The sequence below is a fragment of the Meles meles genome, chromosome 2 (genome assembly GCF_922984935.1).
Source record: "Meles meles chromosome 2, mMelMel3.1 paternal haplotype, whole genome shotgun sequence".
NCBI lineage: Eukaryota > Metazoa > Chordata > Mammalia > Carnivora > Mustelidae > Meles > Meles meles.
The window spans coordinates 53,044,167-53,068,877 of NC_060067.1; the positions used below are offsets into that span (position 1 = coordinate 53,044,167).

The following is a 24,711-nucleotide window of genomic DNA, read 5'->3' on the forward strand; positions in this document are numbered from 1 at the left end:
AAAGTAAACAAGAAAATGTACATGAAGTCTCTCTGCTACTCTGTCTTAAACAAAGAAGGCAGTCAATAAATTACTGTTTTTGAAGGAGCATGCCTTCTCTGAGTTCTGTTTCTTCACTTCCATGGTTTTTTTCCCCTTCAGTGGTTCTGTGGTTTTTATCCACACGAATGTGGTCGCTGAGGACACAGGAAGCAGAGGGAGAAATGGGGCTTCAAATCCCTCACCTTCCTCAATCATGCAGAGCAATTCTACTCGCCCCGTTAAAATCCAAAATTTCATAGCCGAATCTATTTTGGCACTCCAAATAAATAAATAAATACATAAAATAAGTTCTCCATTTCAGGACTCACCTGCGTTGATAGTCAGATTAGTGACTTTTTTTTTTTAATCACTCAAATATTTTTTGAATTTTGTTACTTGTTACATTTTCAGTTTCTGTATGAGCAATTAATGAAACAATTTCCTAGTGTTTTTCTCCTAGGGGAAACCTGGATTGTTTTTTTCTCTATCCACATTTTTGTTACATTTAAATATTAACTATTTAAGGGTGATGTATTACATCTATTTGTGTTAATTAAGGGGAAAATCGTGTGTGTACTTACGAGTGAATGTTTGTTGTGTTGGGTAGATGGTTCAGGAAACATTCATCAACTCATTATCTAGTACCAAGTACAAGTCAAGTGTTGCTCTCAGTGCTGGGGATTGTGAATGAAATGAACAAAAATCCTGTCTACTGGCATTTGGAATCCAGTGGGAAAACCACGTATAAAGCAAATACAGGGTCTATACGATGGCAGTAATTGCCAAGAAGAATAAAAGAGTTTAGAAGAGTTGAAGGGAAATGCAGTGTGGAAAATATAGTTCTGCATAAGGCAACCTTCAGAGGCAGCTAAGGTGATAGTGGAATACTGAGCTGACATTGTCAAGGGAGTAAGTCATGTAGAAATCTGGGTGCAGGTTGGTCCAGGCAGAGGAAACCTCAAGTGCAAAGGCACTGAGGCAGAAGCATGCTTAGGATGACCGAAGCACATTGAGGCGACCAGTGTGGCTGGAATGAGTGAGTAAGGGAGAAGCAGTGAGAGTTGAGATCAGAACGTTATGAAAGATTCATTCTGCAGTTTGCATGGGTCTTTACTTCTTACTTTTAGACAAATGAAAGCTATTGTAAGATTTTGAGCAGAGTTGTCACATGATTTGTTACATGTTTTAAAAAGTTGACTCTGGGAATGCCAGGGTTGGTTAAGTGCCCAGTTGGTTAAGTGCCCAACTCTTGATTTCAGCTCAGGTCATCATCTCAAGGTTGTGAGATCAAACCCCACATGGAGCTCCATGCTCAGTGCAGAGTCTGCTTCTTTCCTTCTCCCTCTTCTTCTGTCCCTTCCCCTGCTCACACATACTCTTGCTCTCATGTTCTCTCTCTCTTTCTCTCAAAATAAATAAATCTCTAAAGTAATAAAAAACAAAGACTCACACTGGCTACTTTTTCTATAGAATAGAATAGGAGAAATTAAGGGCACAAGATGAGAGGTGACCTAGATGACAAAAACAGAAAGGAGAGAGAATGGTAGCTTGGATCAGGGGATGACAGTGAGGTGTTAAACATTGGTCCAATTCTGGATAGTCTTCAGTGGATTTGCTGATGATTAGTATAGTAACAGGAGAGCTTCCTCTTGGCATTACGGGGATAGATTGCATATTCCTACCCAGAGAATTCGCCTTTCTGAGACAGGTGGAGGTGGGGAGAGTCCACTCAACAAAAGCTTCTGATTTTAAATGGCCACGAACAAATGTTCACATACCAGGTATTCTCAACTCTCTTTCTGTCCATTCCCTGGTAATCACAGAGCATTCCAAAGGCAAAGATGGATGATGGATAGAAGATTAAGTTGCTTCTATTAGTAAATTTCAAATTGTGATGCACATGAATTTTTTCACCTTATCTCCAACTAGTGTGTTGCACAGTCACTCAACTTTAAGCTTCTTATTTCAGACTTGCGTGCCCCAGTGTGTTAGTCCCTTCCAATAGGACTGATTTTACAACTAGTCCCAACTTTCAACTAGAGAGGGTAAATGTTTTTTTCTGGAAATCTGCTCATCCAAGACTCTCCCCCCTCGAGCTCTCATGGTTAATTCAGTTCTCAATGTCTGGAGATTCATCACCTCCTTATTTCTCACCTCCATCTACATCTCTCCAGCTAACCCACCACATTCCTAACTCATTTTTTTCACTTGGAATGGTCTCCTAATTAGTTTCTTTGCCTGTAGTTTAGCCACACTTACCTCCCAGTCAATTCTGCACAGAGCAACTCAAGTGATCTTTCTAAAGTACAAATTTGATTATGTGCCTCTGCTTATAATCTTTCATTGGTCCCCCAGGGCTCTCAAGATTAAAAAAAAAAAAAATCCCTTTAGCATGCTTAAAGAGTCCTCGTGATCTGGTCCTGCTTACTTTAGCAGCCTTGTGTCTTGAAATAAATTTTTCCCCCATCCAATCTATGTACTCTCTGTGGCCCCTGTCTAAGCAAGCCCATTCAGGGCATTGAGTTCTTGCCTACATCCGAGACACCGCAACTACTGTTCCCTCTACCAGTAATGCATTTTCCTCATCTGTCTGTGACCCCCCAGTTATCCTGAAGATCTCAGCTCAGGTGATTTCTTTTTTTTTTCTAGGAAAACCGTCCAGATTCAAGTATCTGTCTAATGAGCTACTGTGATGAATGACCATTGCTCTCAATATAATGTCTAACAACTGCCTGCTTACTTCTCTGCATTTCCCATTGGACTATAGGCTTTAAGAGAGCAGGGGCTACCTCACTCATACGTATTATATTCCTAGCACCTGTGTCAATGGGAGGGCACCATTGGATGCTCAGTAATACTTATAGAATTGTCTTGGTTTTAGATGGAAAAATGTAAGAATCATAGCTAGAAATCCTTAAGCTTTATATTTTCCCATTCACTTCCTGAACTCTAGTACTCTGCGCATATACACACCTACAAACACCCTCCCCACCTCCCACACCTACATACACTTGCACTTTGACCAGTTTCAAATTAATTTGTGTTAGGACAACACTTCAATTTAGAAAATGACTGGGTTTTTACATTAAACACAATGGTCGATCCTTTCCTTGAAGCTCTCTTTGTTTGATTCCCACAAACATATTACTTTCTAAGGTCCCCTTAAATTTCTCCCACCACTTCTGCTCTGACATTCTTGGCTCCTCTTGTTCCTCTCATGTTGGCCCCCTGCTCTTGTCTCTCTCTCTCTATGTCTCTCCTCCCTGAATATCTCATTCACTCTTGTCACTTCAGCTATCATTTATATGGATTAATCCCAGTATTTGTCTCTAGCTCTGGCTTCTCTCCCAAAGTATAGCTTCATATTTTAAGTTATCAACCCAGCAGCTCTACTTGATTCCCTGCAGGCTTTTCAAATGCAGGTCCATCTAAATTTTAATTATCTTCACCTCCCTACGTGTTCCTGTTTCCAGTTTCACTTAGGGATGAGTTGAAATGACTGTCTGGATCCTCATGAGTTTCCTTTCCCCTAAAATGACCCAGACCACAGCAATGGGTCTCCAGAGTTTTTCTGCACTAGATGGCCCACTTCCTGGCTACAACTAATTGATCCAGGAATATTTGTGTGACTCAAGATGAGCCAAACAGGGGCTCCCTTTTTGAAGTTTGAAATTTGGAGATGTATAGATTCCATTGTTTAAAGTGCCTGGAGATAAGACGTGTTAAGGGCAGTATGCTCAAGTACAAATGCACAAACCACTACTGTAGCCCCAGCCCCACCCGAGCTGTGTTCTTTCTGTCCTCAGCTATGTCTTGGTTGTATAGTTCTTCCTTCAAATTCATGAGTTATCCTTGAATCTTTTCAATACTTTTCCTCCACTTTTTTTTTTTTTCCATTCTTGGACTATTTAGAACCAGGGAAATGTTGACAAATAATCCTTCATGTTTTACAGTCAGTTTAGATCCCCTTTGATGCTTCTTCTTGGTCCATGCATCCCTTAATTCTGCTAGGTTCATCTCTCCTTCTTTCTGCCCAGGGATGTGACCTCTGGCTCAGACCTTTGCAGCAGCCCATTCCCTGGTCTTCCTGTCTCCCTTTTTTTTTTTTTCCTCCTTTCTTTCATCTGTGGTTGCTTTTGTTTTTATTATTGTCAGTTGAAACAAACAGGACACTGCTGAGAGCATGCCACTTCACTATCCAGAAATGTTAATTAAATCTTCATCATTCAACTCAGAGATTCTTGCAACTCTTCACAGTCTGGTCTCTCCCAAATTTCCAGTCTGGTGAATTCTCTCCTGAAACCACTGCACTGTAAAATGAAGCTAGCTGCTAATCTCTGATTATGACCATTGCTGAGACAATTCATGCAGCTTCAATTGAGTGCATGGGGGAAGAACCCTGTTTGATGTCATTCATTCACTTACTTATTCAACAGATAGTTATGAAAGCCTCTATGGCCAAGCAGTCTTCTAGGTGCCAGAATACTGTGAAAAGAGAGCATTTAAGTCTAGAACTTAGTGATGAGAAAGAGCAAGAAATAAGAAGTGGTGGGGTGGGGGGCGGCATGAGGGAAAGAGGGATCACAAAGCACAGAGGCCTTAGGCAGGGATAATCCTGGTTTAGTCAGAGAACTGAAAAGCTATGTGAGGAAAGAGCTGTGGGCGTGAGGGCGGGGGTTGAGAATAAAATTGGTCTTGGTGGAGATCAAAGAGAGGCCAATGCATGGTGAGGAATTGGAATGTCATTCCCAATGTAATGGACAATATTGCAAGGCTATCACAGGGGAGTTATATGAAAAATACACTTTTTAATCTGGCTACTGCGTAAAAGAGTGTAAAAGTGAAAGCGGGAAATGAGCTGTGTATTTCTTGCACGGTGGCTTGGGTGTAAGACTGTATTGGGAGACTTGATGAGAATTAATACTATAAAGGTTATATTTTAGAACCCACAGAAGTTAATGAATGGATTATACTGAAAGGTCTTGCATATTTTAGTACATAGTGGACACTCAATACATGTTGATTGATTCATTAGAGGACCGATTGAACTATTATGAATCAACCAGATTCCAGGAAGCAAACCCTGATGAACCTCAACCCTCCTACTTCTCTACTCCTCTTCCTCTTTCAAATTCCCAGGACTCTTGAAACACGTTCTTATGGACATTAATCTTCTTCCGTGGATTTAGTGATTTATGTGCATTCCTTACCTCCCCGTCTAGACAATAAGTTTCTTCATGATATTTATCCTCCACGGTACCTTGCATATTTTGCATGGCACATAATCAATGTCAGCCTTTTTTGAAGAATGAATGAATAAATGCATGAATGAAATGAGATGCAAATTATTTGAAAGCCAAAGTTCTCAAATAAAGAAATGATGACTGAGCCCAGCATCTGAAATCTGAGGATCTTTCCAGATCGATTATCAACAATGCAGCTTGGTTACTTTAGACTCTGCCTTGCTTGGAAGCCTAGGACTGAGTGACCAGGAGGGTCTCTGTTTCAAAGAACCGAGCCCTGAGAGGCAGACTGAGTCTGACTTGTGTGATTAAGGACAGGTTCTCATGGCTTGCTTGGTCACACAGCAGTTTGTAACAAGTGTCTCAGCCCTTCTGAATCATAGTTTCTTCTTTTGTCAAAGAGGCATAACAATAGAAATGCCTCAGTGCTGGCTTGTGAGGAAATAATAATGATTATTCATAAATAGAGCTTTTGTTATGTGGTCTACAATACCCTGAATGCTTTAACTGTACAATATACTAATCTATTTATTGCTCCTGATAGCACTAGTAGGTACACACTTTTATTACCCTCCTTTTATAAATCGTGAATATGAGGCACTTAGCACAGCACCCAACACAAGAAAAATCATTCTGGAAATGCTAGAGATGAAAAAAATGCAACATGAGATGTGGAGCCAGAATGCATCATTTTAAAACCCAGTTTTGCTGCTGCTTTTTGACCGTGGATGAAGTACCCTTTGTAACCTCAATTTTCTCATTTTTAAGATGTACTGATACAAGGAATAAGTGAGACAAAGTTCGCAAAAGTACATATCTGCATAAAATTACAACAAAATCCTGGATCGATGTAGATGTTTGGACAGTGTGAGAGGTGATTTTAATGAACATGTGTAAGATACCAGCCCACTCAAATGCAGTGTTTTGAGAAGGAAGCATCATATGGATCTTCAAAGTAGAAAACTCCTCATTTGTCATAGTTTTGTTATTGCAGTGAACAGTCTTTCAGAAAGTCATGGTCTGTGACTTGTGTCAAGACGACTGACAGCTTGAAGTAAAATGAATACCTCGGTTGCTGAAGATTTTGGTTCAGTGCTTGTCTAATCCATTGTAGGACATCTGGGCCAGTTAATTAAAGCATTCCCCCTGAGTGTTCCTTCCACAATTTAGAAAGCACCTCCTCCTCCATTATCTTTTGTGATCCTCCTGGAAGTGTTATAAAGGAGGAACATTATCCCAGTTCTTTCTTTTCTGATGTTCTATCTCCTGCAGTTCCTAGGTTAGTCCTGGGCTACAGGAAATATCTGCTCTGCATCAAACTGCTTTTGACCACTAAAATGAAAGTAGACTGTCCCTGGGTCTGATCATTAGCTTATATCTTCTCAATTGTTTGGTGTTCTTTCTTAGCATTTTGAAATTTCTTCAGAGTCCTTTCTTAGTGAAAATTGGAAATTCAGAGATAGGAATGCTAATTAAAGCTGCTCTTGCCTTCCGAAAGAGGTTCTCTTTCTGTACATTAAACACACACACATACACACACATGCACATACACATATCTTAAGTGACTTGTTCTTGATGAAGTAGAGTCTAAATTTGGGGGTTTAGTTTAGGGGTTAGCTTTTCTTTTCCTATTTAAAGCAGTATTTGCAGGTTATTCATATGATTAACTGTGTGGTAGACATAATAATGGTCCTCCAAAGATGTCTGCATCCTAATCATCAAGACCCCATGGATATGCTGGTTATATGGAAATATAATTAAAGTTGCAAGTGGAATTAAGATTGCTATTCTCCTGACCTGAAAATAGGAAGGTTATCCTGGATAATCCAGGAAGGCTTGATGTAATCACAAGATAAGCAAAAGAAAGAAGCAGAAGAGTCAAGTTCAGAATGATACTGCCAGGGAAAGACTTAGCTGACCACTGCTGGTTTTGAGGATGGAGGTAACCATAGCCAAGGTGTGTAAGCAGGTTCCAGAATCTGGCAAAGGCCAGGCAGCAGTTTCTTTCCTAGAGACTTTTAAAGAAAGACAACCCTTCCAACACCTTGATTTTAGCCAAATGAGACTCATTTAAGACTTCTAACACTCAGAGCTGGAAGAAGGTAAATTTGTGTTATTTTAAACCACCAACTTTGTGGTAATTTGTTACAGCAGCAATAGGAACCTGATACTAACTGATTTCAACATTGCAATAATATAAGTGTAGTGATAGAAAACAAGGAATCTCCAGCAGAGACAAACTACAACACTGACCAAATGTAAGTTCTGGGAAATATGTAATTCTCAGAAGAGAAATGATTCCCTTTCCAGCTCTCCAAGCCTCTGATTTTGGAGCCGGGGTAGGGAGAACAATTTCCTTTGCCTCTGTTTTTGTCCAAATGAACTTTAGTTCCTTTCTTACAAAGATTCACAGATACAGCCCCCAGCTTCACTGCCTGCTCATTTGTAGTGGATGCCGGAACCAAGTCTTAGATGTAGCTGATTTGGAAGCACTAGCAAAGGCTGACACTCATGAGCAGAATCTGGACTTATACGATATTAGACTTCACCTTCATGCCTAATTTACCATGTCTTCTCTTTCTTGTGGATTTTTCTGCTCTCACGAAGAAACCTTTCTCTTCTGTAGTGCATGGTTCTTTCTTGCTTCTATCTTAGATATTAGGTAGATGCCTTAACGCCATGTTATAGTGGAAAAAACAATGAACTAAGAGTCCAAAGACTTGGCTACAAATCCTAGTTGTCAAGTCTGGGCCAGTCACTTCAGAGAACTACTAGCATTTAGAGAACAAATACCTACCATGACCTACACCTTACATTCTAAACATATACTGTGTAGGCATTCACTGAACATTTGCTATGTGTTTATTCATCCCCAGCAGGAATGTGCACACATTAAGTTCAGGAAAAAGGGACTTCTGTATTCACTAGGGCTTCCCCTGTTCTGACTTTGCAGGTGACAGAAACAGTGGTGGTAATCATGTGTGTGTATGTATGTGTGTGTGTGTGTGTGTATGCATGTGTATGCATGTGTGTATACATGCACACATGTGAATGAGAGGATGAATGAACTAGCAAATAAACAAAATGGACTTAGAAGTGCTCTCACAAAAGGACATTGAGACTTCTACGAATAATTCTTTCCAGATATCCCTACAACTCTTTATACAACAAAGCATATTCAAGATCATTTTTCACTGTCCCTGGAGATTTGAAATGCATTCCAGTTCAAACCTGTTGGACTTTCTTTCCCAAAGTGCTGCTGCAGGACAGGAAGTGAGCCAGTGCAGCTCAGAGAACATCCTAGTCAGTCTATGGGAATCTCATGCCCAAGAACAGAGAGAACCAAGTCGATGAAGCCATCAATCTAGGGCAGCAGGGCCCTTCCACAAGTGAATGGGAAGGCATCACAGGGCTTTGAAGAGATATTGAAGGCCTCGTGACCTAGCTATGGCTAATGCCATATCCAGGGAGATCACTAGTATTCATGCTTTAAAAGCCACCTATTCAATTTCCAGGCTATGGCTGAGAAGGTAGACCTAAAGAGATAGCCAGCATTGCTAAGAGCTCCAGAGCTTGAAAGAACAGGGAAGGAGAGTGAATTCAGGGAGAAATAACCCCTTGTTCAACCTTTTCCTATAGTCTGCTTTACTCCTATTTAACTCTCATCTGCCTGGAAGTCTGAGAATCTCACAAGTAGAAAGCAGGCTACATTCAGCTGTGTACTCTTGACTCTGTCACACGGGCTGTCATGGAGGATTGCTTGCCTCTTTCCTCAGGACTCTTCATTTTCTTCCTCTCTTCTCTCCTCATTCCTTCGCCTATCTCCTGAGTCCCTTCCTTCCTCTTGTTTCTCCTTTCTTTGCTTTCTTGATCTGGCTTCTAGGAAAGAACTTGACGTGAAACATTTACATTTCAACAAGAGGTAAGGGCCACACTACATGCTACCTTTCTGGAAGCCATTTGCATTTTAAATCTTGTTTCTCTTTGTTTCCCAAGGCCACAATAAAAACAAAATAAAAACAGTAGTGATCTTCACAAAGGCACCACAAGGATATAAGAACACTGACTCATGGGTGAGAAATCCTGAGGTTAAATCCCAGCTCTTTAACTTCTAGTAATTGTCAGGGAGGAAAAACATTTCCTCTACCCTCTTAGGTTCAGTTGCTGGAGGCCTGCAAATTAGATTAACAGAAGGCAGATTAACAGGAGAAAAGGCATACAATTTTTATTTTATACATATGGAAGTTCACAGAAAAGAAGTGAAACTCATAGAAACAAGTAATTGGATTCCAGGGCTTATGTGTCATTTTAACAAAAGAAAGGGAGCTTGGGCTTCATGGGATGATAAATTGCAGGGAAGTGACTAGGAAATACATGAGAGAAACTTATAGAAGATAAGGCTTCTTTTAGTGAAGCTTGTTTATGCAGACTCATCTTGGTGCTCACTCTCCATCTCCAGTGATAAGAGTTTCTCTCTGATTCCTAGCACAGCAGAAGGGGTGGGCAGTTTCACAAAGGGAAATTTATGCCACAGTTAGGTAGATAAGAGGAGGACTGAGAACTCTTCTTGCATCTGGTGATTCTCAAATGCCTTCCATGCCACAAAATCATTATGCCAAGGTGGAGTATTTTGGAATGGCATATTCTGATTTTTTTTTCATAATCTTGGGCAAGTTACTTAAGATTTGGCATTCCAGCATCCTCATCTGTAATAGGTGTTGTGATGATTCAATGAGATAGTTCATGTAATGTGCGTAGTACACTGTTACACAGTAGGGGTTCAATAATATAATCCTAATATAGCATAATAAAGCAAAGGATTATCATCATCATCACCCTCATCATTATTATTATCCATGAAAATCACTGCCCTAAAGCCAGCCAGTTATAGTGGTATATGGCAAAGACTGTTTTAGAGAGAAAAGAGAAAAAGGTCTGTGACATGACAACCAAAGTTGTATGCCAGATTAAATGGGTAAACCCAGGAGCCCACTCAGTTTAGTCCAGAAGGCCTAGGAAAGGGAAATCAGAGTGGGGAAAAAGGTCATAAATCTCAGGGAAAAATACTCTTAAGAACGTTTCCTAGTTAAATTTCCAAATAATCTTCTAATTTGTTTTTATGAAGGTTATATAACATAAGCTTAGACCACAAGATACATGAATACCATTTTTAAGATACATTAGTGCAACATTGCTGCAAGTTTTTTCTAGTGGGGGGGTATCCTCTCCCCCTTTATGGATTTAATAGGCACTCAAGCCTGAAGGTTGGATGCTTAATTGTTTAATGGATAGACATATACATATTTTAAAGAAATCCATTCCAGACACATTTAGGAAGCTTTCAGAATGAACCATGCAGCTAAGTGAAACAGTGTTGAGTCCTGGCATGTTTGAGTGGAAAGTTTATCTGGAGAACATTTAGGGATCTTTCCAAGTAATTGAGAAACCCCAAGACAGATGGATGTGATACCCTTTGGGGTGGGGACAGAACAGAATCCACTGAGGATGAATAGCTTTCATCATTTGGTGAGAAAAAATCTTAAAATTAGAAGAGACACTAAGTGTTAACATACCAACCTTGTCCTCATTCCTTCTTCTATTCAGATGTTACGAGGCCTCTTACAACAATTTCCATTTTTCTCCCCTGCCTCAGAGGCCTCAATCAAGCTATGCTACCATCATAGCTTTTGCCCTAGTGGGTGCCCATTTTTGTTCCTAGAAAATCATTCCTCCTCTCCTCGCTTGTTTTTAAAAACCTAAATTAGGCTTCTCTCTTCAGTAGAACCTTCTAGATGATGCCAACCACATGGAGGTCTTGCTTCTCTTTCCTCCTATTTACTGAGAGTAGAAATTTTTCTTTCAGAACTTGATTTCTTTCTAATTTCTCAATGGATCATCCCAGTTAACAATTCAGTATCATGACAAGCTAGGTGAGTCAAGCTCATTTTGTCCACTTTCCAAGGTTTTTGAACATGAACAAGTCAGTTCTGCTTTCTGTACCTTACTTTTAAGCCTCCTTAAAATAAAAAGATTGGATTATTTGAACTCTAAATGTTCATACAAATATAAAATAGTAATCTTAAATTTAAGTTTGACTTAACATATCCTATATGCATTGCTATTCTATTTATATTTTTGGAGAGAAAATAGGTAGATAGAGAAATCTATTTAATTAAAATATATTTTTTTCTCAACTTCACTATATTTATTTTGGTATTTATATGATGTCAAAAGGATGAAGAACATTTCTTAACCAAGGAACATCACCAAATGAACTTTCAAACTGAAGCTAAATTTCAAACTGAAGCTAAAACAAAGAAGGGGAAATGATTAATTTTGGGTTTTAGGCAAATCATCCTTTTTGAGATTATTTAAAATAATGCAATGGGTCAGTGCAAGGAAATTGAAAGTCTACTCTGACTACTACTGTCCCCCTCTCTCTCTTTTTCAGAAGGGGCCATTGGCTTGGGCATGCCTCTTTGAAGTCCATTTTTTACTTTCTCAAGAGTTTCTGGCAATATTTCCCAAGCACAACCCCTTAGCAGAGACCCAGTTAAAGAACCTTTCATCAAGGTACAAGGAGTCCCAAGAGTGTAGTAGTGAATGACACCATGTGCAAAATTTGGACCCAGGATACCCAATCTCAAGCCCAACTCTGCCAATTCCTATCTATAAGACTTCAGGCCAGTTGCTTAATCTTTTAAAATTTCAACTTTATCCTTGAAACCAGAGAAATAATATAGATCTCATAGAATTATAAAAGAATTAAATTAGTTATAAGTATGAAGATTTTAGAAAAGTACCTGACACTTAGATCTTCTACATAACTGTCAGCCACCATAATGGAGTAAATCAGATATAAATCATGGTTGTGCCCCTTATTGAATGTAACTGTAAAAATAATCTTGATGATCATTGGTTTTATGTATTTTTATTTTTTGCAATGGTGATAATAACACTTTTCTCATTAGTTTAGGATAAAATTAAATGAATTTATACATGTTAAGTACATGTGCCTAGCCTATAGAGTCAGTGAGCAAGAGTTGTTAGTTTATTTCTTTGGTATTCTTTTCTTTTGGTGTGGAAGACAGAACTTTGCTGGACATCCATTATAATATAAAGAATTGGTGAACCTGAGAATAATTAGAGATGAGAAGGCATATTTTAAGATAACAAACTAGGTCAGGGCTAATAAGCTACTGTAATACAATAATAGAGCCATCACCTGGAATTATTATTTTTTTTAATAATATATGGCCAACTGTTCTTTCCCAAGATGGCCCTAGAAAAACACTCTTCTTCAAGTGTCCCCCAATTCCCTAGACTGGTCAGGTGATGCATGAAACTCATGGATGGCTCTATTAGCTTACAAAATCCTGCCATGAGGGCTGTATGTGAAAGAGACCCTGGCATTCTCGAGAGCCAGAATATTCTGTAGCTGGAGTTAACAGGAAGAGCTTAGTAAAGGTAACTAGTACAGATGAGGATTGGCTGGGTCACCAAAACTCTCAGTTCATGGATCTTATATAGGGATGCGATTGTCCTAAAGTAAAGTCTTGCCTGGAATTAACAAAATTATATCCCTAGGTCTTTCTGTGAATTTCAAGGATGGTGGAGATTTCATTCCTGAAAAATGAGATGTGACAACTCAAAAATTATTTGCTTAAGTATATAAATCAAGAGATCAATTGATAACTATTTGCTAAAATCTGCTAAGGGATATAAAGGGAATGGAATGAATTTGGTAATCAGACAAAGCAATGTTTAAATTCAGCATCTAGGGGCACCTGTGAGGCTTGGTTGGTTAAATGTCTGCCTCTGGCTCAGGTCATGATGCCAGGATCCTGAGATGGAGCCCTGAATCCAGCTCCCTGCTTCTTCCTCTCCCTGTGCCCCTCCCTCCAACTGTTCATTCTCTCTCTCCCTCTCCCTCTCTCTCAAAATAAATAAATGAAATCTAAAAAAAAAAAAAAAAAAAAAAATTCTGCACCTATAGCTTTTTAGCTGTGTTTTGTTTTGTTTTAACTTTAATATGAAATCATAAATGGAAAAAAGAAACAGAGTTAACTTGACCTAATTAATTTCTGTAACTTTAAAATAACTTTTGATGTCCTCTTGTCAAATATTCTCAGGAATTTCAGAGAATGGTTACTTAAAACATCTCTTTACCCATCAACTTTCGAGAAACGCTTCCCCTGCACTGATTTGCTTACAAACTGAAAATAACATGTTTAGATAGATTGGTGGTTGGACAGATAGATTGATATTTCTTAAAGACCTAAAATCCAAAACAAAAAGCACTGTTATAAAAGCCAACTTGGTGGTCTAAGTGTATTCCTGGTGCCCAGAGGAGAAAAAGAGCCTGGTAGGTCAGGAAGTCTTCATAGGGGACGAACTGAAACCCGGCTTAGGAGAAGAGAGGGTGATAAGGAGGAGCAAAGTCCCTTCATCCACCCAGACCCAGCAGAGCCTCTAAGGAGTTGGCCCTGCTGTTGTAAACCCACACCTGCCATCTGTCTTATAGGCACTGGGCTCAGCTCTCCACAGTTAACTCTCACAGTAAGGATGAGAAGTGGGCAGTCACACTCCCATCTTGCACTTAGAAAACTGACAGAGATGGAGTGGTTTCCTCAAGATCACACAGCAAGCAAGCAACAGAACCAGAATTCAGTCCAAGTCAGTGTACCCCAAAGCCTGTGTATGATAGATAAGTTCTTTTTATTTATTTTGAATTTTTTATTTACTTTCAACTTAACATGTACTGTATTATCAGTTTCAAAGGTAGAATTTTGTGATTCATCAATTGCATATAACACCCATGCTCATCAAATCAAGTGCCCTCCTTCATGCCCATCAACCTTACCCCAGCCCCCTGCCCTCCTCCCCTCCAGCAAGCCTCAGTTTGTTTCCTATAATTCCTCTGGTTTTGTCTTATTTATAACTTCTAATAATAATAAAAGCTACCATTTTCAATGATTACCAACTCTGTAAAGTCTCCTTCCCGTTCCCACCACTCATCTTTCCCCAGGTGGAGTTGGCTTTTCATTCTTGTGCCCCCACTGTACTTCACAGAGAGATCTTTTCAAGTGCTGGTGCATTTATCAGTCACTTTCGATTTCATAGCTGCCTCCTTTATTATACCATATGCCCCATGAGAGAAGGTTGGACTTTATCATTCAAGTACTATTCAGAGCTCATTGTAGCAGGTTAACAAATGTTAAGAAACAACCGAATGAATGAATGCCTATTGCCTATCAAGCACTGTGCCCACCACAGCTTTGACAAGTAAGTTAACCACTTTATGCTTTAGTTTCCTTGCCTATAAAATGAAGATGATTATAAAACCCACCACACAGAATTGTGGAGAAGAGTTCATTGTTGATAAATCCCTATACTATTGATCAGCACATACTAAATGCTTGGTAAATGGTAACTACACTTAATTCTCACATTTCCCTTTAAACAGAGTACTTTAAACAAAGTATTATAATCTCAACTTCACAGAAAAGGACCTGTTTTCAGAGAGCCTAAGCTTCTTGCAGAAAATCACACAGCAGGAAAGTAACAGAACAAGGAAATGCTCCCCACAGTCCAAGATATTATTCATAAACCCTGATTTTTGTAGTGAGTTCCAGGGGCTGGGTCTGGCTTCAGCAGAGCAGAAAAAACCCACAGGGTGTTTAAGCCAGTGTGGTCCTGGCATAGACCAGAGTCTATGACCATTCCCACAAAACTGGCTAGGATGTTTGGTGTGATTTGGAATAGGATACCCTGTGGGATCCTTCAAGACATCATGATCCCTGCTTCCCTGATAAGAACCATCTAGCTTGCTTAAGAATACAAACTCCAGGGGCATCTGGGTGGCTCAGTCAGTTAAGCATCTGCCTTTGGCTGGGGTCATGATCCAGGAGTTCCATGACTCATACTGGGCTCCTTGCTTCTCCCTTAGGCCCTCGTTCCACTCACATTCTCTCTCTCTCTCTCAAATAAATAAATAAAATCTTTTTTAAAAGAATATAATACAAACTCCAGGATCCTCTGAATCAGACTCCATAAGAGAATATTTTTAACAAGCATCTTGTATGATTTTTATCATCAGGGAAGTTTGTGAAACTTGGCTTTGAGAGAGGCTGAATCAAGAGTTGAAAGGAGGATAGTGTGATTCCCCCCTCCGGGGGGCAGTTACTGAACATCAGTGTTCTTACAAGGTACTGCTCTGCCCAGCTCTCCATCCATTCCTGTTTGTAAAATACAAGGACCAAATCAATCTTCCTAATAATGTTCTCATTGTGTCCGAGGGGACCGGACAGCCCCAGTGGAGTGGCAGGTGGGAAGCAGCTTGGATGCTCCTGGTGACAAAGGCAATCGTGGTTCTTTTGCGCTTGCACTTTTCTCCCCAGAAAAACTACCCACGGGCTTCCACGGGAGCTTTCTGACAAAGGCTCTAGGCAGCAGCCACGATAGCCTATTCTGTCCTAGCATCCCGAGGGGGAGCTGAGCTGTCTGGCGTCGCGAGCTCTGGGAGGAGAGAGCCGCTGCTTGGGCAAAAAGGGGGCATTCGCTGGCTTCCCAGGCAGCAAACTAGCGCGCAGCCAGCCTGCTCAGCCCGCGCCGCGTCGTCAGCGCGTGGAGCGCCACAGTGCTCTCCAGGGCAAGTTTCCTGGGAGTGCCCCTCCTCTCCACGGACAGAGCAAAGTCTCCCGCTCTCCAACAGATGCTCCCCTCACAGCTCTAGGTGCAAGTACCCGCTGGCGGCAGCGCAGAGCCCGGAGGCAGGCGCACTCTGGTAGGGGGACCCCGCTAGGAAATGCCAGCTTCAGCATGAGAGGCTGGACTCCAGCCCCGGTCGGTCCTCACCCCGGGGGGCCGCTGCTCGGCCCGGTGCGTCTTCGAGGAGCTGCTCACTTTCCCCCCCTCGCGACTCTTTGTTCCAAGCCAGAGATTGCTCGGATTCTCTAATTAACTCCCTCCGCTCCAAAGGGGTCCGGAGGCTGGGATGCTCTGCCAGCTTGAAAGATGTTGACTCTCGAGTGGGAGTCGGAAGGACTGCAAACAGTGGGTATTGTTGTGATTATATGTGCATCTCTGAAGCTGCTTCATTTGCTGGGACTGATTGATTTTTCGGAAGGTAAAGTGGTCGCTCCCACTCTGTGTGGTTGGTCAGGTCTGGTTCGGAACTGGATACAGAAACTGCAGAAGTTGAGGAGGTTTGATACCCAAAGTAAAGTTTTAAAATATGCATGCTTGCCGTGGAGCAGCCTAGCACTGGACAGTTCATGTCTGTTTACCAGATATTTGACTCTGGGAGGGAATAGATACTTCTTTCTCTTTGAAAGCTCTTGAGTGTGGGGTGATATTGTGGGTTAAATATATTTCCGAGGTGCGAAGTTAAGACTCTCTACTATGGGGTGGTAATACAGGTTGTTTTTGGTTGTCAAGTTCATGATGGCTACCACGCCTTAATGTCATTAGTAATTTTATTCTCTGGAGGAGTACCCTGATTTATGAGGGAAATATCTGTGTGTGCCTCATTAAGTAGGAGGTGTGGGGGTGGAGTTGGGTTGTTGATTATGATGTAAAATGGGTAGACTTTTCAGTTAAAATTGAGTTAATGGGTGTTTGGCAAAAATGTTCTTGAACACTTAATTTGCAAAAGTGTTTCATTTACATTTCCCAATGAGCCACTTTGTTCATCTCTTGAGTGGGAACCCATATGCACAGGACATCACTGTTGCTATCAACAAATATTTTATCCATCTAATATAAATTTTACTACTCAAATCAATTTTATTATTCAAAAGTGGGGTAAAAATGTTGACTAACTCTGCCTTAATAATTTGAATGGATGTGTGTATGTGTGAATATAGAGACACATTTACCATATATATGCACATTTATTTTTTCATGAAATAATTTTTCTACTAAAATAAGATACTTTGAATTATTTCAACCTCGCATCCAAGGTCAATTCTACATCTAAGCTCTCCTATCTTCCCAAGCAAAAGAAAGTAGTTCCTAAGACACTTGCTAATATTCCTTCCAGATAAGGGAAGGATCTTTTATTGCCGAGTTTTTTATGATTGTTCACTTCTCATGTTGTGTGTAATGTTGGAAGATGATGGAAATATTTAAGCCTGCCATGCTTCTCATCTTTCTAACTACAGGAGCTAAGACCTGATGGCTACAACGACATCATCCCAAACTACATCTGGTATACAGGTTGTTTCTGTTAATATGTTATAATGGTCAATGTACCTTATCTTTAGGAAGTCTTTTTTTTTTTTTTTAAACAAAGTGAGTTTGTTAGGTTCTAACTGTTTAGACCTCTGTAAAGACATAAGTTCCCATGTAATTTTCATATCTTCTTGCAAATATTCTCACTCTGTGACAAGCTCTGGCTAGGCACACAAGAGAAAAATGTTGTCATGGGATTAAGTAAAACTGCAGAAATTAGCTTCTTCCTTTTCTCATATTACAAAGTGATCTTATTTAACCCCTGGAAGGAAAACAATGCACCAACAAACTAAAAAAAAAAGTGCTACAGAGCAACCTTTGCATTGTTTCAAGATTCTGCCTCAGTGTTCTAATGCTGGTATCGTAATAAAACGCAGATGAGATCATTTCAATTTCTGTAATGGGAATAGTTTCCCTTTGTTAAATTTTGTCACCATATTAGTTTTTGTTCTCTGAACTTGGCTGAGCAATACCCCCCAAATTTAATGGATAATACTCCAGAGGGCTTGGTCTCATAGCCAGGTGAAGCATTTGCTAAATGACAACAGCCATGGGGATATTGAGGAAGTCAACCTTTCCAGTGTTATAAGGTAGCACATTCTTTTATTGCCCATGTTGATAATAAATGCATTTAAAGTCAAAGTCCCCACATTTAAGACCCCTGCAAATGACTCAGCTTTTCTTCTTAACTTCTATTTTATGTCACTTAAAGTTGAAGATTTTCACATGAAAACTTCAAATTTGAGTTCCAACAATATGAAAAGTAGAATTGTAAACCTGACTCCCTTAACTACAATCACAGATTTTTGTGCTAGTCTGAAATGTCTTTTGTGGGGTGGATATCCCTATTCATTTTCAACTAATATCCATATCCATAAATGATATTTCTATGCATACACACACATATAGATGATGTACCTACAGTTTTATAGCTATTACGTAAAATGTCCAATAAGCTGGGGGCAATTTGAGCTCAATATAAAAGTCACCATTGTGCTAAAATTCAAAGATGTTGGTACCACCATACATGAGGTATAACCCATTTTACTTGACAAGTCTATCATTTTTTGTTCTGAAGTACGTATTAGAAAATGCTGATCTAGTTCAACTCTTTCATTTTACATAGGAAACAACTACAACCTAAAGAGGTTAACTGATTTACCAGAGGCAAAACTAACCAGAGGAAAGACAGGACCAAAACCAAGGACTACTAAGCAGCATATGGTTATAGTTTTTCTACCACACCACACTTTTTACTTATTTCTTTTCCCTAGTATTGGAAAAGAGAGTGAATGAAAATATATGTGGGAAATGTCCTGAATTCTGATATCCTGTCCTAAACAGTCCACTAACACCCTGAGAGATTTCTGGGGGGAAATACATCCGTAGGACAGATTACACAGCAACCACACAATTTCTACAAGGTGTCGACTCCAACCCAAGTGTGGGATCCAAGCATGGCATGTAAGTGAGCTAAGCCAATCTACTGACTGTATCATAGACTGGTGATGAATTGGAACAAAAGCAGCCTAGCCAAGTGGTCTCCTGAGCTTCTTTATCTCTGAGACCGGCACTGCATTTTGACTATCTGTGATGTACACTCAATGGCCATAAATACCTATTCCAGGTAGAATCCAACAGTGAGACTCAATAAGACCATGAGAACTATGGCAGAAGCCTCCTGTCTGTGTATTCTCAGGCTGTGGGTAGTATCCAGTGAGTAGCTGACCACCAGCCAAGTGGAGGAATAAGAAAAAGGCACAAAATACAGAGAAAGCCACACACTATTAGATTATCCCTCAGTGTTTCTACCTACAAATGATAAAAATTCCCAAAAAGCCTATCCCAATATAGATTGCCAAACTTCTCACTGACTGCTCTAGAAAATACAGCCCACAATAAGGCCAGGGAATTAACCATTCTTTTTGGTGGAGAAATGAAGATGAGGCTCAGAGCAGAACCATGAGATTCTTTTAGGCCACACTGAACTCTTATACTATCCTCAAGGGCAATGATTCTTTGCTGGTACAACTATGGAGCATTTTCTCTAGTATGGCTATGCAGAGATTTACTCAGACAGTAGTTCTGAATCTATTTGAATGAGAGGGTCTGTGGTTTTGTTGGGATAAAGCAACGTTACCATAGTATTATCATCTACAATGGCTAATGAAAATTAGCCATGGGTAAAAAAGAATAAAGAGAAACATTTCCACTCCCACCTAAATTAGATTCTGATTTTGATAAAACCTCATTTTGAAAATACAATTCTCCTTTGGTTGAAATTCAAGGTTTAGGAAACAAAAGCAATTTATAAAGAGGATTCAAAAGACTAAAGGGATTTTAATATGATGATTTGAGGTTTTACACATATCCACTCATTAATAAAGAAAACTATGAAGAACACTCAGAAAATGGATCTTATTATTTCATACATTTAGAATATAATACATGTCTTGTTGAATTCTAAATGCGTGTAGTGTTCTCTGGTAGGCTTGGATGGTAGAGAGGTGTGCAAGATGAACATTAAAGGAATGTACCTTCGGTGAACTTACATTCTAGGAAAGGAAACAATCTGCCAAACAAGACAGAAGAATATAAATGCTGGACATTAGAGAGAAATGGCCTGCAGAAGCATGGATGGAATGGTACATTCCAGAAGGAAACAATACAGGACTTCACAATGTGAGAAGGACTTCCCATGATAGAGAAGGGAAGAAGAACATTCTAGGCTAAGCAAAGAGCATGAGTCGTGCCCTTAAGTTCATGGATAAGGACAGTGGCATTCACACACATAGGTGTCAGAAAGTTGAAATGGGAGATGTAGCTGAAGAGGTGGGTTGAAGTTCAATGCTAAGAGTATCTGCTTATTCTACAACCAGTGAAGAACCATTGATTCAAAGTCTTCAGCTTTGGGGGGAAAAGTGAGCAATGTCACAGACCACTGTTTTAGGGGTTCAATCTGGGAGTAGGTGAAGATGAATTCTGTAGTAAAATCATGGAAGCAGAAATATTAGTTATGCTCTTAGAACAATTCAGGTGACAGACTACAGGCAAAAATCTATAGATTGTCCTTCTCAATAAAATGCTTAATGTGAACTGTCAATTTCCAGTTTTTCCAGAAATTCATGTTTACGATAATACCTTTGGTCTGCACTTGTTCTGAGATACCATGATCGTATTTTATTTTAGGACAACATTGTTAGGTTTTAAATATCTTTCTTGAGAGAAAAAAAGAAGTGGAAAGCACACAGAGGTTGTAGTTACAGATATGGTAACACCATTTACGGTGGGAACTTAACAGTTCAGACAGGTATATCGACATTTTGCAAGGTCTTCAATTATTTTGAATCTTTTATTTTGGAAAACCATACAAATCACAGTACAGAGAGTGGTACAATGTACTCCCATGCGCCCATCAATAATGAGCATCACTTTGCCATTTGTGTTTTGGCAGTGCTTATCTTTGAAAATATTTCTCCCTTGTCTGCAATATGCCAGGCACTCTGCTAGGCCCAGGATACAAAGATGAATTAAAGATAGTCTCTAACCTCACAGAACTCTCCCTTATTTAGGTAGATGGGGAATATAAAGGAAAGGCCATACATTACAGTAGGTAGATCAGTATAAGTAACTCCAAGACACAGAAGAAGAATGGAAACTAATTAAGTCCAAATGGAAGAGCTAGAAGTGATCAGAGATGACTCCCTGGAAGAGCTGACTTTTAGGCTGGATTTTTATAGATAAAGAGAAATATATCATCTTCATAGGCCAGCAAGGTCCTTATGTAGTTTCCATATGCAGGACTCTGGGGGAGGTAATTCTATATGCCAACACAGGAACATGGTCCACAATGCAGAATTCAACAGAGAGTGTCAAAGGGAATTAACACAGTTTTATTCCTTCTTCTTGATTATGTAATTATCCATGCTATCTACCATAAGAAGACGCTCCAAACATGACAGTGTGAGTGCCATTTACTCTCATAGAGTAATGGTGCCTGTGTACTTCTTCTTAGGCTGCGTCATTGAGGGCCTCCAGTGCCTCTTTCAAGTTTCCATGGTAGCCTGGAAACTGTTGATTAGTTGGCTGCATTGGTTTTTGTTTTATTTTGTTTTGATTTTTTTCTGTGAGGGAGATTTCAGATCAAAATCCCACTGCAGGGTAAAGATACACACATACCAAAGGCATCTGGAGCAGCTGTTCATTAGAACCCCATGACCATGAGAAATGATTCCAAATGAGATATCCAGCAGTAAGCTGAAAAAGCCCAGCTTACATGCACTTTGATTTGGCTGGGAAAGTAGCCCTTTCAGTTTTATAACTGGGGAAAAAAAGAAGCCTTAAATTTATTATTTTTATTATTATTTTGTTTTAATTTCACAGACAGAGATCACAAGTAGGCAGAGAGGCAGGCAGAGAGAGAGGGAGAAGCAGGCTCCCTGCCGAGCAGAGAACCCTATGTGGGGCTCGATCCCAGGACCCTGGGATCATGACCTGAGCCAAAGGCAGAGGCTTTAACCCACTGAGCCACCCAGGTGCCCCTAGCCTTAAATTTACACGTGAAATCGAACACGTATGTATTAAGCACCTACTGTGTGAAGGGACATAGAGGACAAAAGGGCATTCTGATAAGAATACAAATGTGAATAACTAATCCAAGACAAAAAATCTCCTTCTGATGAGAAGGAGAAAGAGATTTTTAAGATTTGGAGAGAACAGCCATCCCATCCCATTGGAAGTTTTCAAGGAAGGTTGAAAGAAGACGGTGGTGGCATTGAATCAAAAGACTGACAGAAACTGGAGGCTATGAAATATTTTATACACACACACACACACACACACACACACACACACACATATATATGTATTTTAAAGCAGTTTCCTGAAATCATCATTTGTAATCAGCTTGGTTCTAAAAGTCCTTTAACCCATGTAAGATACCAAGTGTCTGCTCCAGATTCGGCAATGTACTTCGTACTGACAGGTTTGGGGAATATTATTTTTCAGTTTTGCTTACTTTGAGAACCCATCCCCCCCACCCCCCCACTCCCCACCCCCCCCACCCCCCCCAGCTAGGAGCAGAGAGCTGGAATCTTATTGTGGAGGAGAGACGAAGGTGGGAAGTTGTACATTTCAATGGCCTCCAGCCAAAGGTTATCAGGACCACACCTGTGGTTGAATAATTTGGCCTCATTGCTCTTTGCAGGAGAGGGGGAATCCATACCATGGAGAGCAGTGGAACAGCTCAGTAAGGAGATACGAGAACGCACTTAGTGCCTTTGCGCTTCTGTTGGGGGATTATGATTTTGGAACTGGGACTTTGCTCTGGATTAAATAAAGTCAAGAAGCCAGCCTAATTCTATGATGATCTTAATAAATCTCTTCTATAAGTAGTATAGACTAGACAGAGGCTAGAGCTGCAGTTGGCAAGGAAACAAGCTGCAGTAACTAGGATGGGGAAACTGGTCATTTTTGTGGTTTAAACAAGGTTCATATTGTTGCCTCTTCTCAAATATGATGATAGAGTGATCTTGCTTTTTTGTCTTGATCGATGAAAAGTACAGAGTGGTCTTGTCTGAGGTCGATATTCTGTGAAATTCAAAGAAATTCACTAAGGGAATGCCAAGGTCTGGCATAAACCAGGGCAGCTCCCTCAGAATGGAAGGGGCTGCTTTCTCTTCAGACACGATCAGAAGGAGGGCACAGTAAGAAGAAGGGCAAGTGTGTAGGGTATATAGCAGACAGATCTAGTTTCAAGTTTAATTCAGTAACTTTGAACAGGTTGCTTCACCTTCCTGAGCTTCAGTTCCTTTTTCTGTAAAATGGTCTCATAAACCCAACTTTTTGAGATTGTTGTAGGGAATACAAAATATAAGCAAGATATGTAACTCAGTGCCTGGAGCACAATTAGGAGCCAGTAAATGCCTTCCTTGTAATTACTTTGGAATCGCATGTCCAAATTCCTTGAGCTACTCCAGTGATTCTCAAATTTTACTGTGTGTCAGAATCACTTTCATGGCTTGTTATGTACTACAGAAGGGTGGACTCTACTCTCAATGTTTCTGACTCAGTATATCTACGTGAGGGTCTGAGAATTTAAATTTCTAATGACTTCTCACTTTAGCCTCCTGCAGCTCTCAAGGGCAACACTTTGAGAGCCACAAATCTGAGAGGCCAAATGTGTGATATGAGCAATGTGTTATTCACTGAGGTCTTTGGCACCTGCAAAACTTTATTCTGGAGCAGTGGTCAGCCTTCTGTTCTATAGTAAATACTGTAGGCTTTGTGGACCATGCAAACAGTCTGTTCTAAGTAGTCAACTCTGTTGTAACACAGAAATACACAAATGAATGCTCATGGCTATGTTCCAATAAAACTTTCTGGAGAGAGATGCAAATCTGAATATGAATAAAATTTTTATGTCACAAAATATTATGTTTTTTAAATTTTAATCATTTTAAATGTAAAACAATGCTAAGCCTGCAGAGAAAACAAACACAGCAGGACAGATTTGCTTCGCTGTAATTTGCCAATCCCTGTTTTAGAGTTGGCAGTAAAGGAACCTGTTGAGAAAGGGCCTGAGATTGGTGAGATATTGCTCTTTGGAAACTTGTCTAGATTTTCTGAGCCCTCAGTCTCAATGAATGGACAGGAATTGAGTACCTTTTTGGGGGGTTGATGAAATTATCTGCCAAATTAACAAATAATTTGAATTAGCATGTGTGTTCGTTGAATAAAACATCTTTTCCCATGGGGCGCCTGGGTGGCTCAGGGGGTGAAGCCTCTGCCTTCAGCTCAGGTCCTGATCCCAGGGTCCTCTGCTCAGCAGGGAGCCTGCTTCCCCCTCTTTCTCCCTGCCTCTCTGCCTACTTGTGATCTCTGCCTGTCAAATAAATAAATAAAATCTTAAAACAAAAACAAAAACAAAAACAAAAAAAGTCTTTTCCCCTAATTCCACATGTCTAGGCCAATTTAGAGGTACTTACATAAATTAAGTCATCCACATGATTTTGTCACATGATGAGTCAGTGCTGGGCTAGACAGTCTGAGTTGCCCCCTTTTACTGATTTTCAGCTTAGGTTTTGTTGCCACTAGGACAGGTGGCATTATGCCTCTTCCAATGAATTTATAAACCCTTAGCTACTGTATTTGTTAAAGACAAATTTCAACTTGTCCAATTATACTGGTCCTCACAGTATTGCATTATATTGAG

At 40.0% G+C, this 24,711-nt stretch overlaps 1 protein-coding gene across 6 annotated transcripts in view; it reads left to right on the top strand.

Annotated features, from left to right (window-relative positions):
* The window catches only part of KCNIP4 (potassium voltage-gated channel interacting protein 4), a 1,210,542-nt gene that overhangs the window by 923,896 nt on the left and 261,935 nt on the right, over positions 1-24,711 (top strand). Inside the window, exon 1 of one of the 6 annotated variants that reach the window (XM_045998523.1) lies at positions 16,037-16,392. The exons of the other annotated variants lie outside the window; for them this stretch is intronic. Coding sequence (XP_045854479.1) covers positions 16,281-16,392 — 112 coding nt within the window. The 5' untranslated portion in view covers positions 16,037-16,280. Of the gene's footprint in view, positions 1-16,036; positions 16,393-24,711 lie in introns of those variants that run through there. 6 annotated transcript variants of the gene reach the window in all.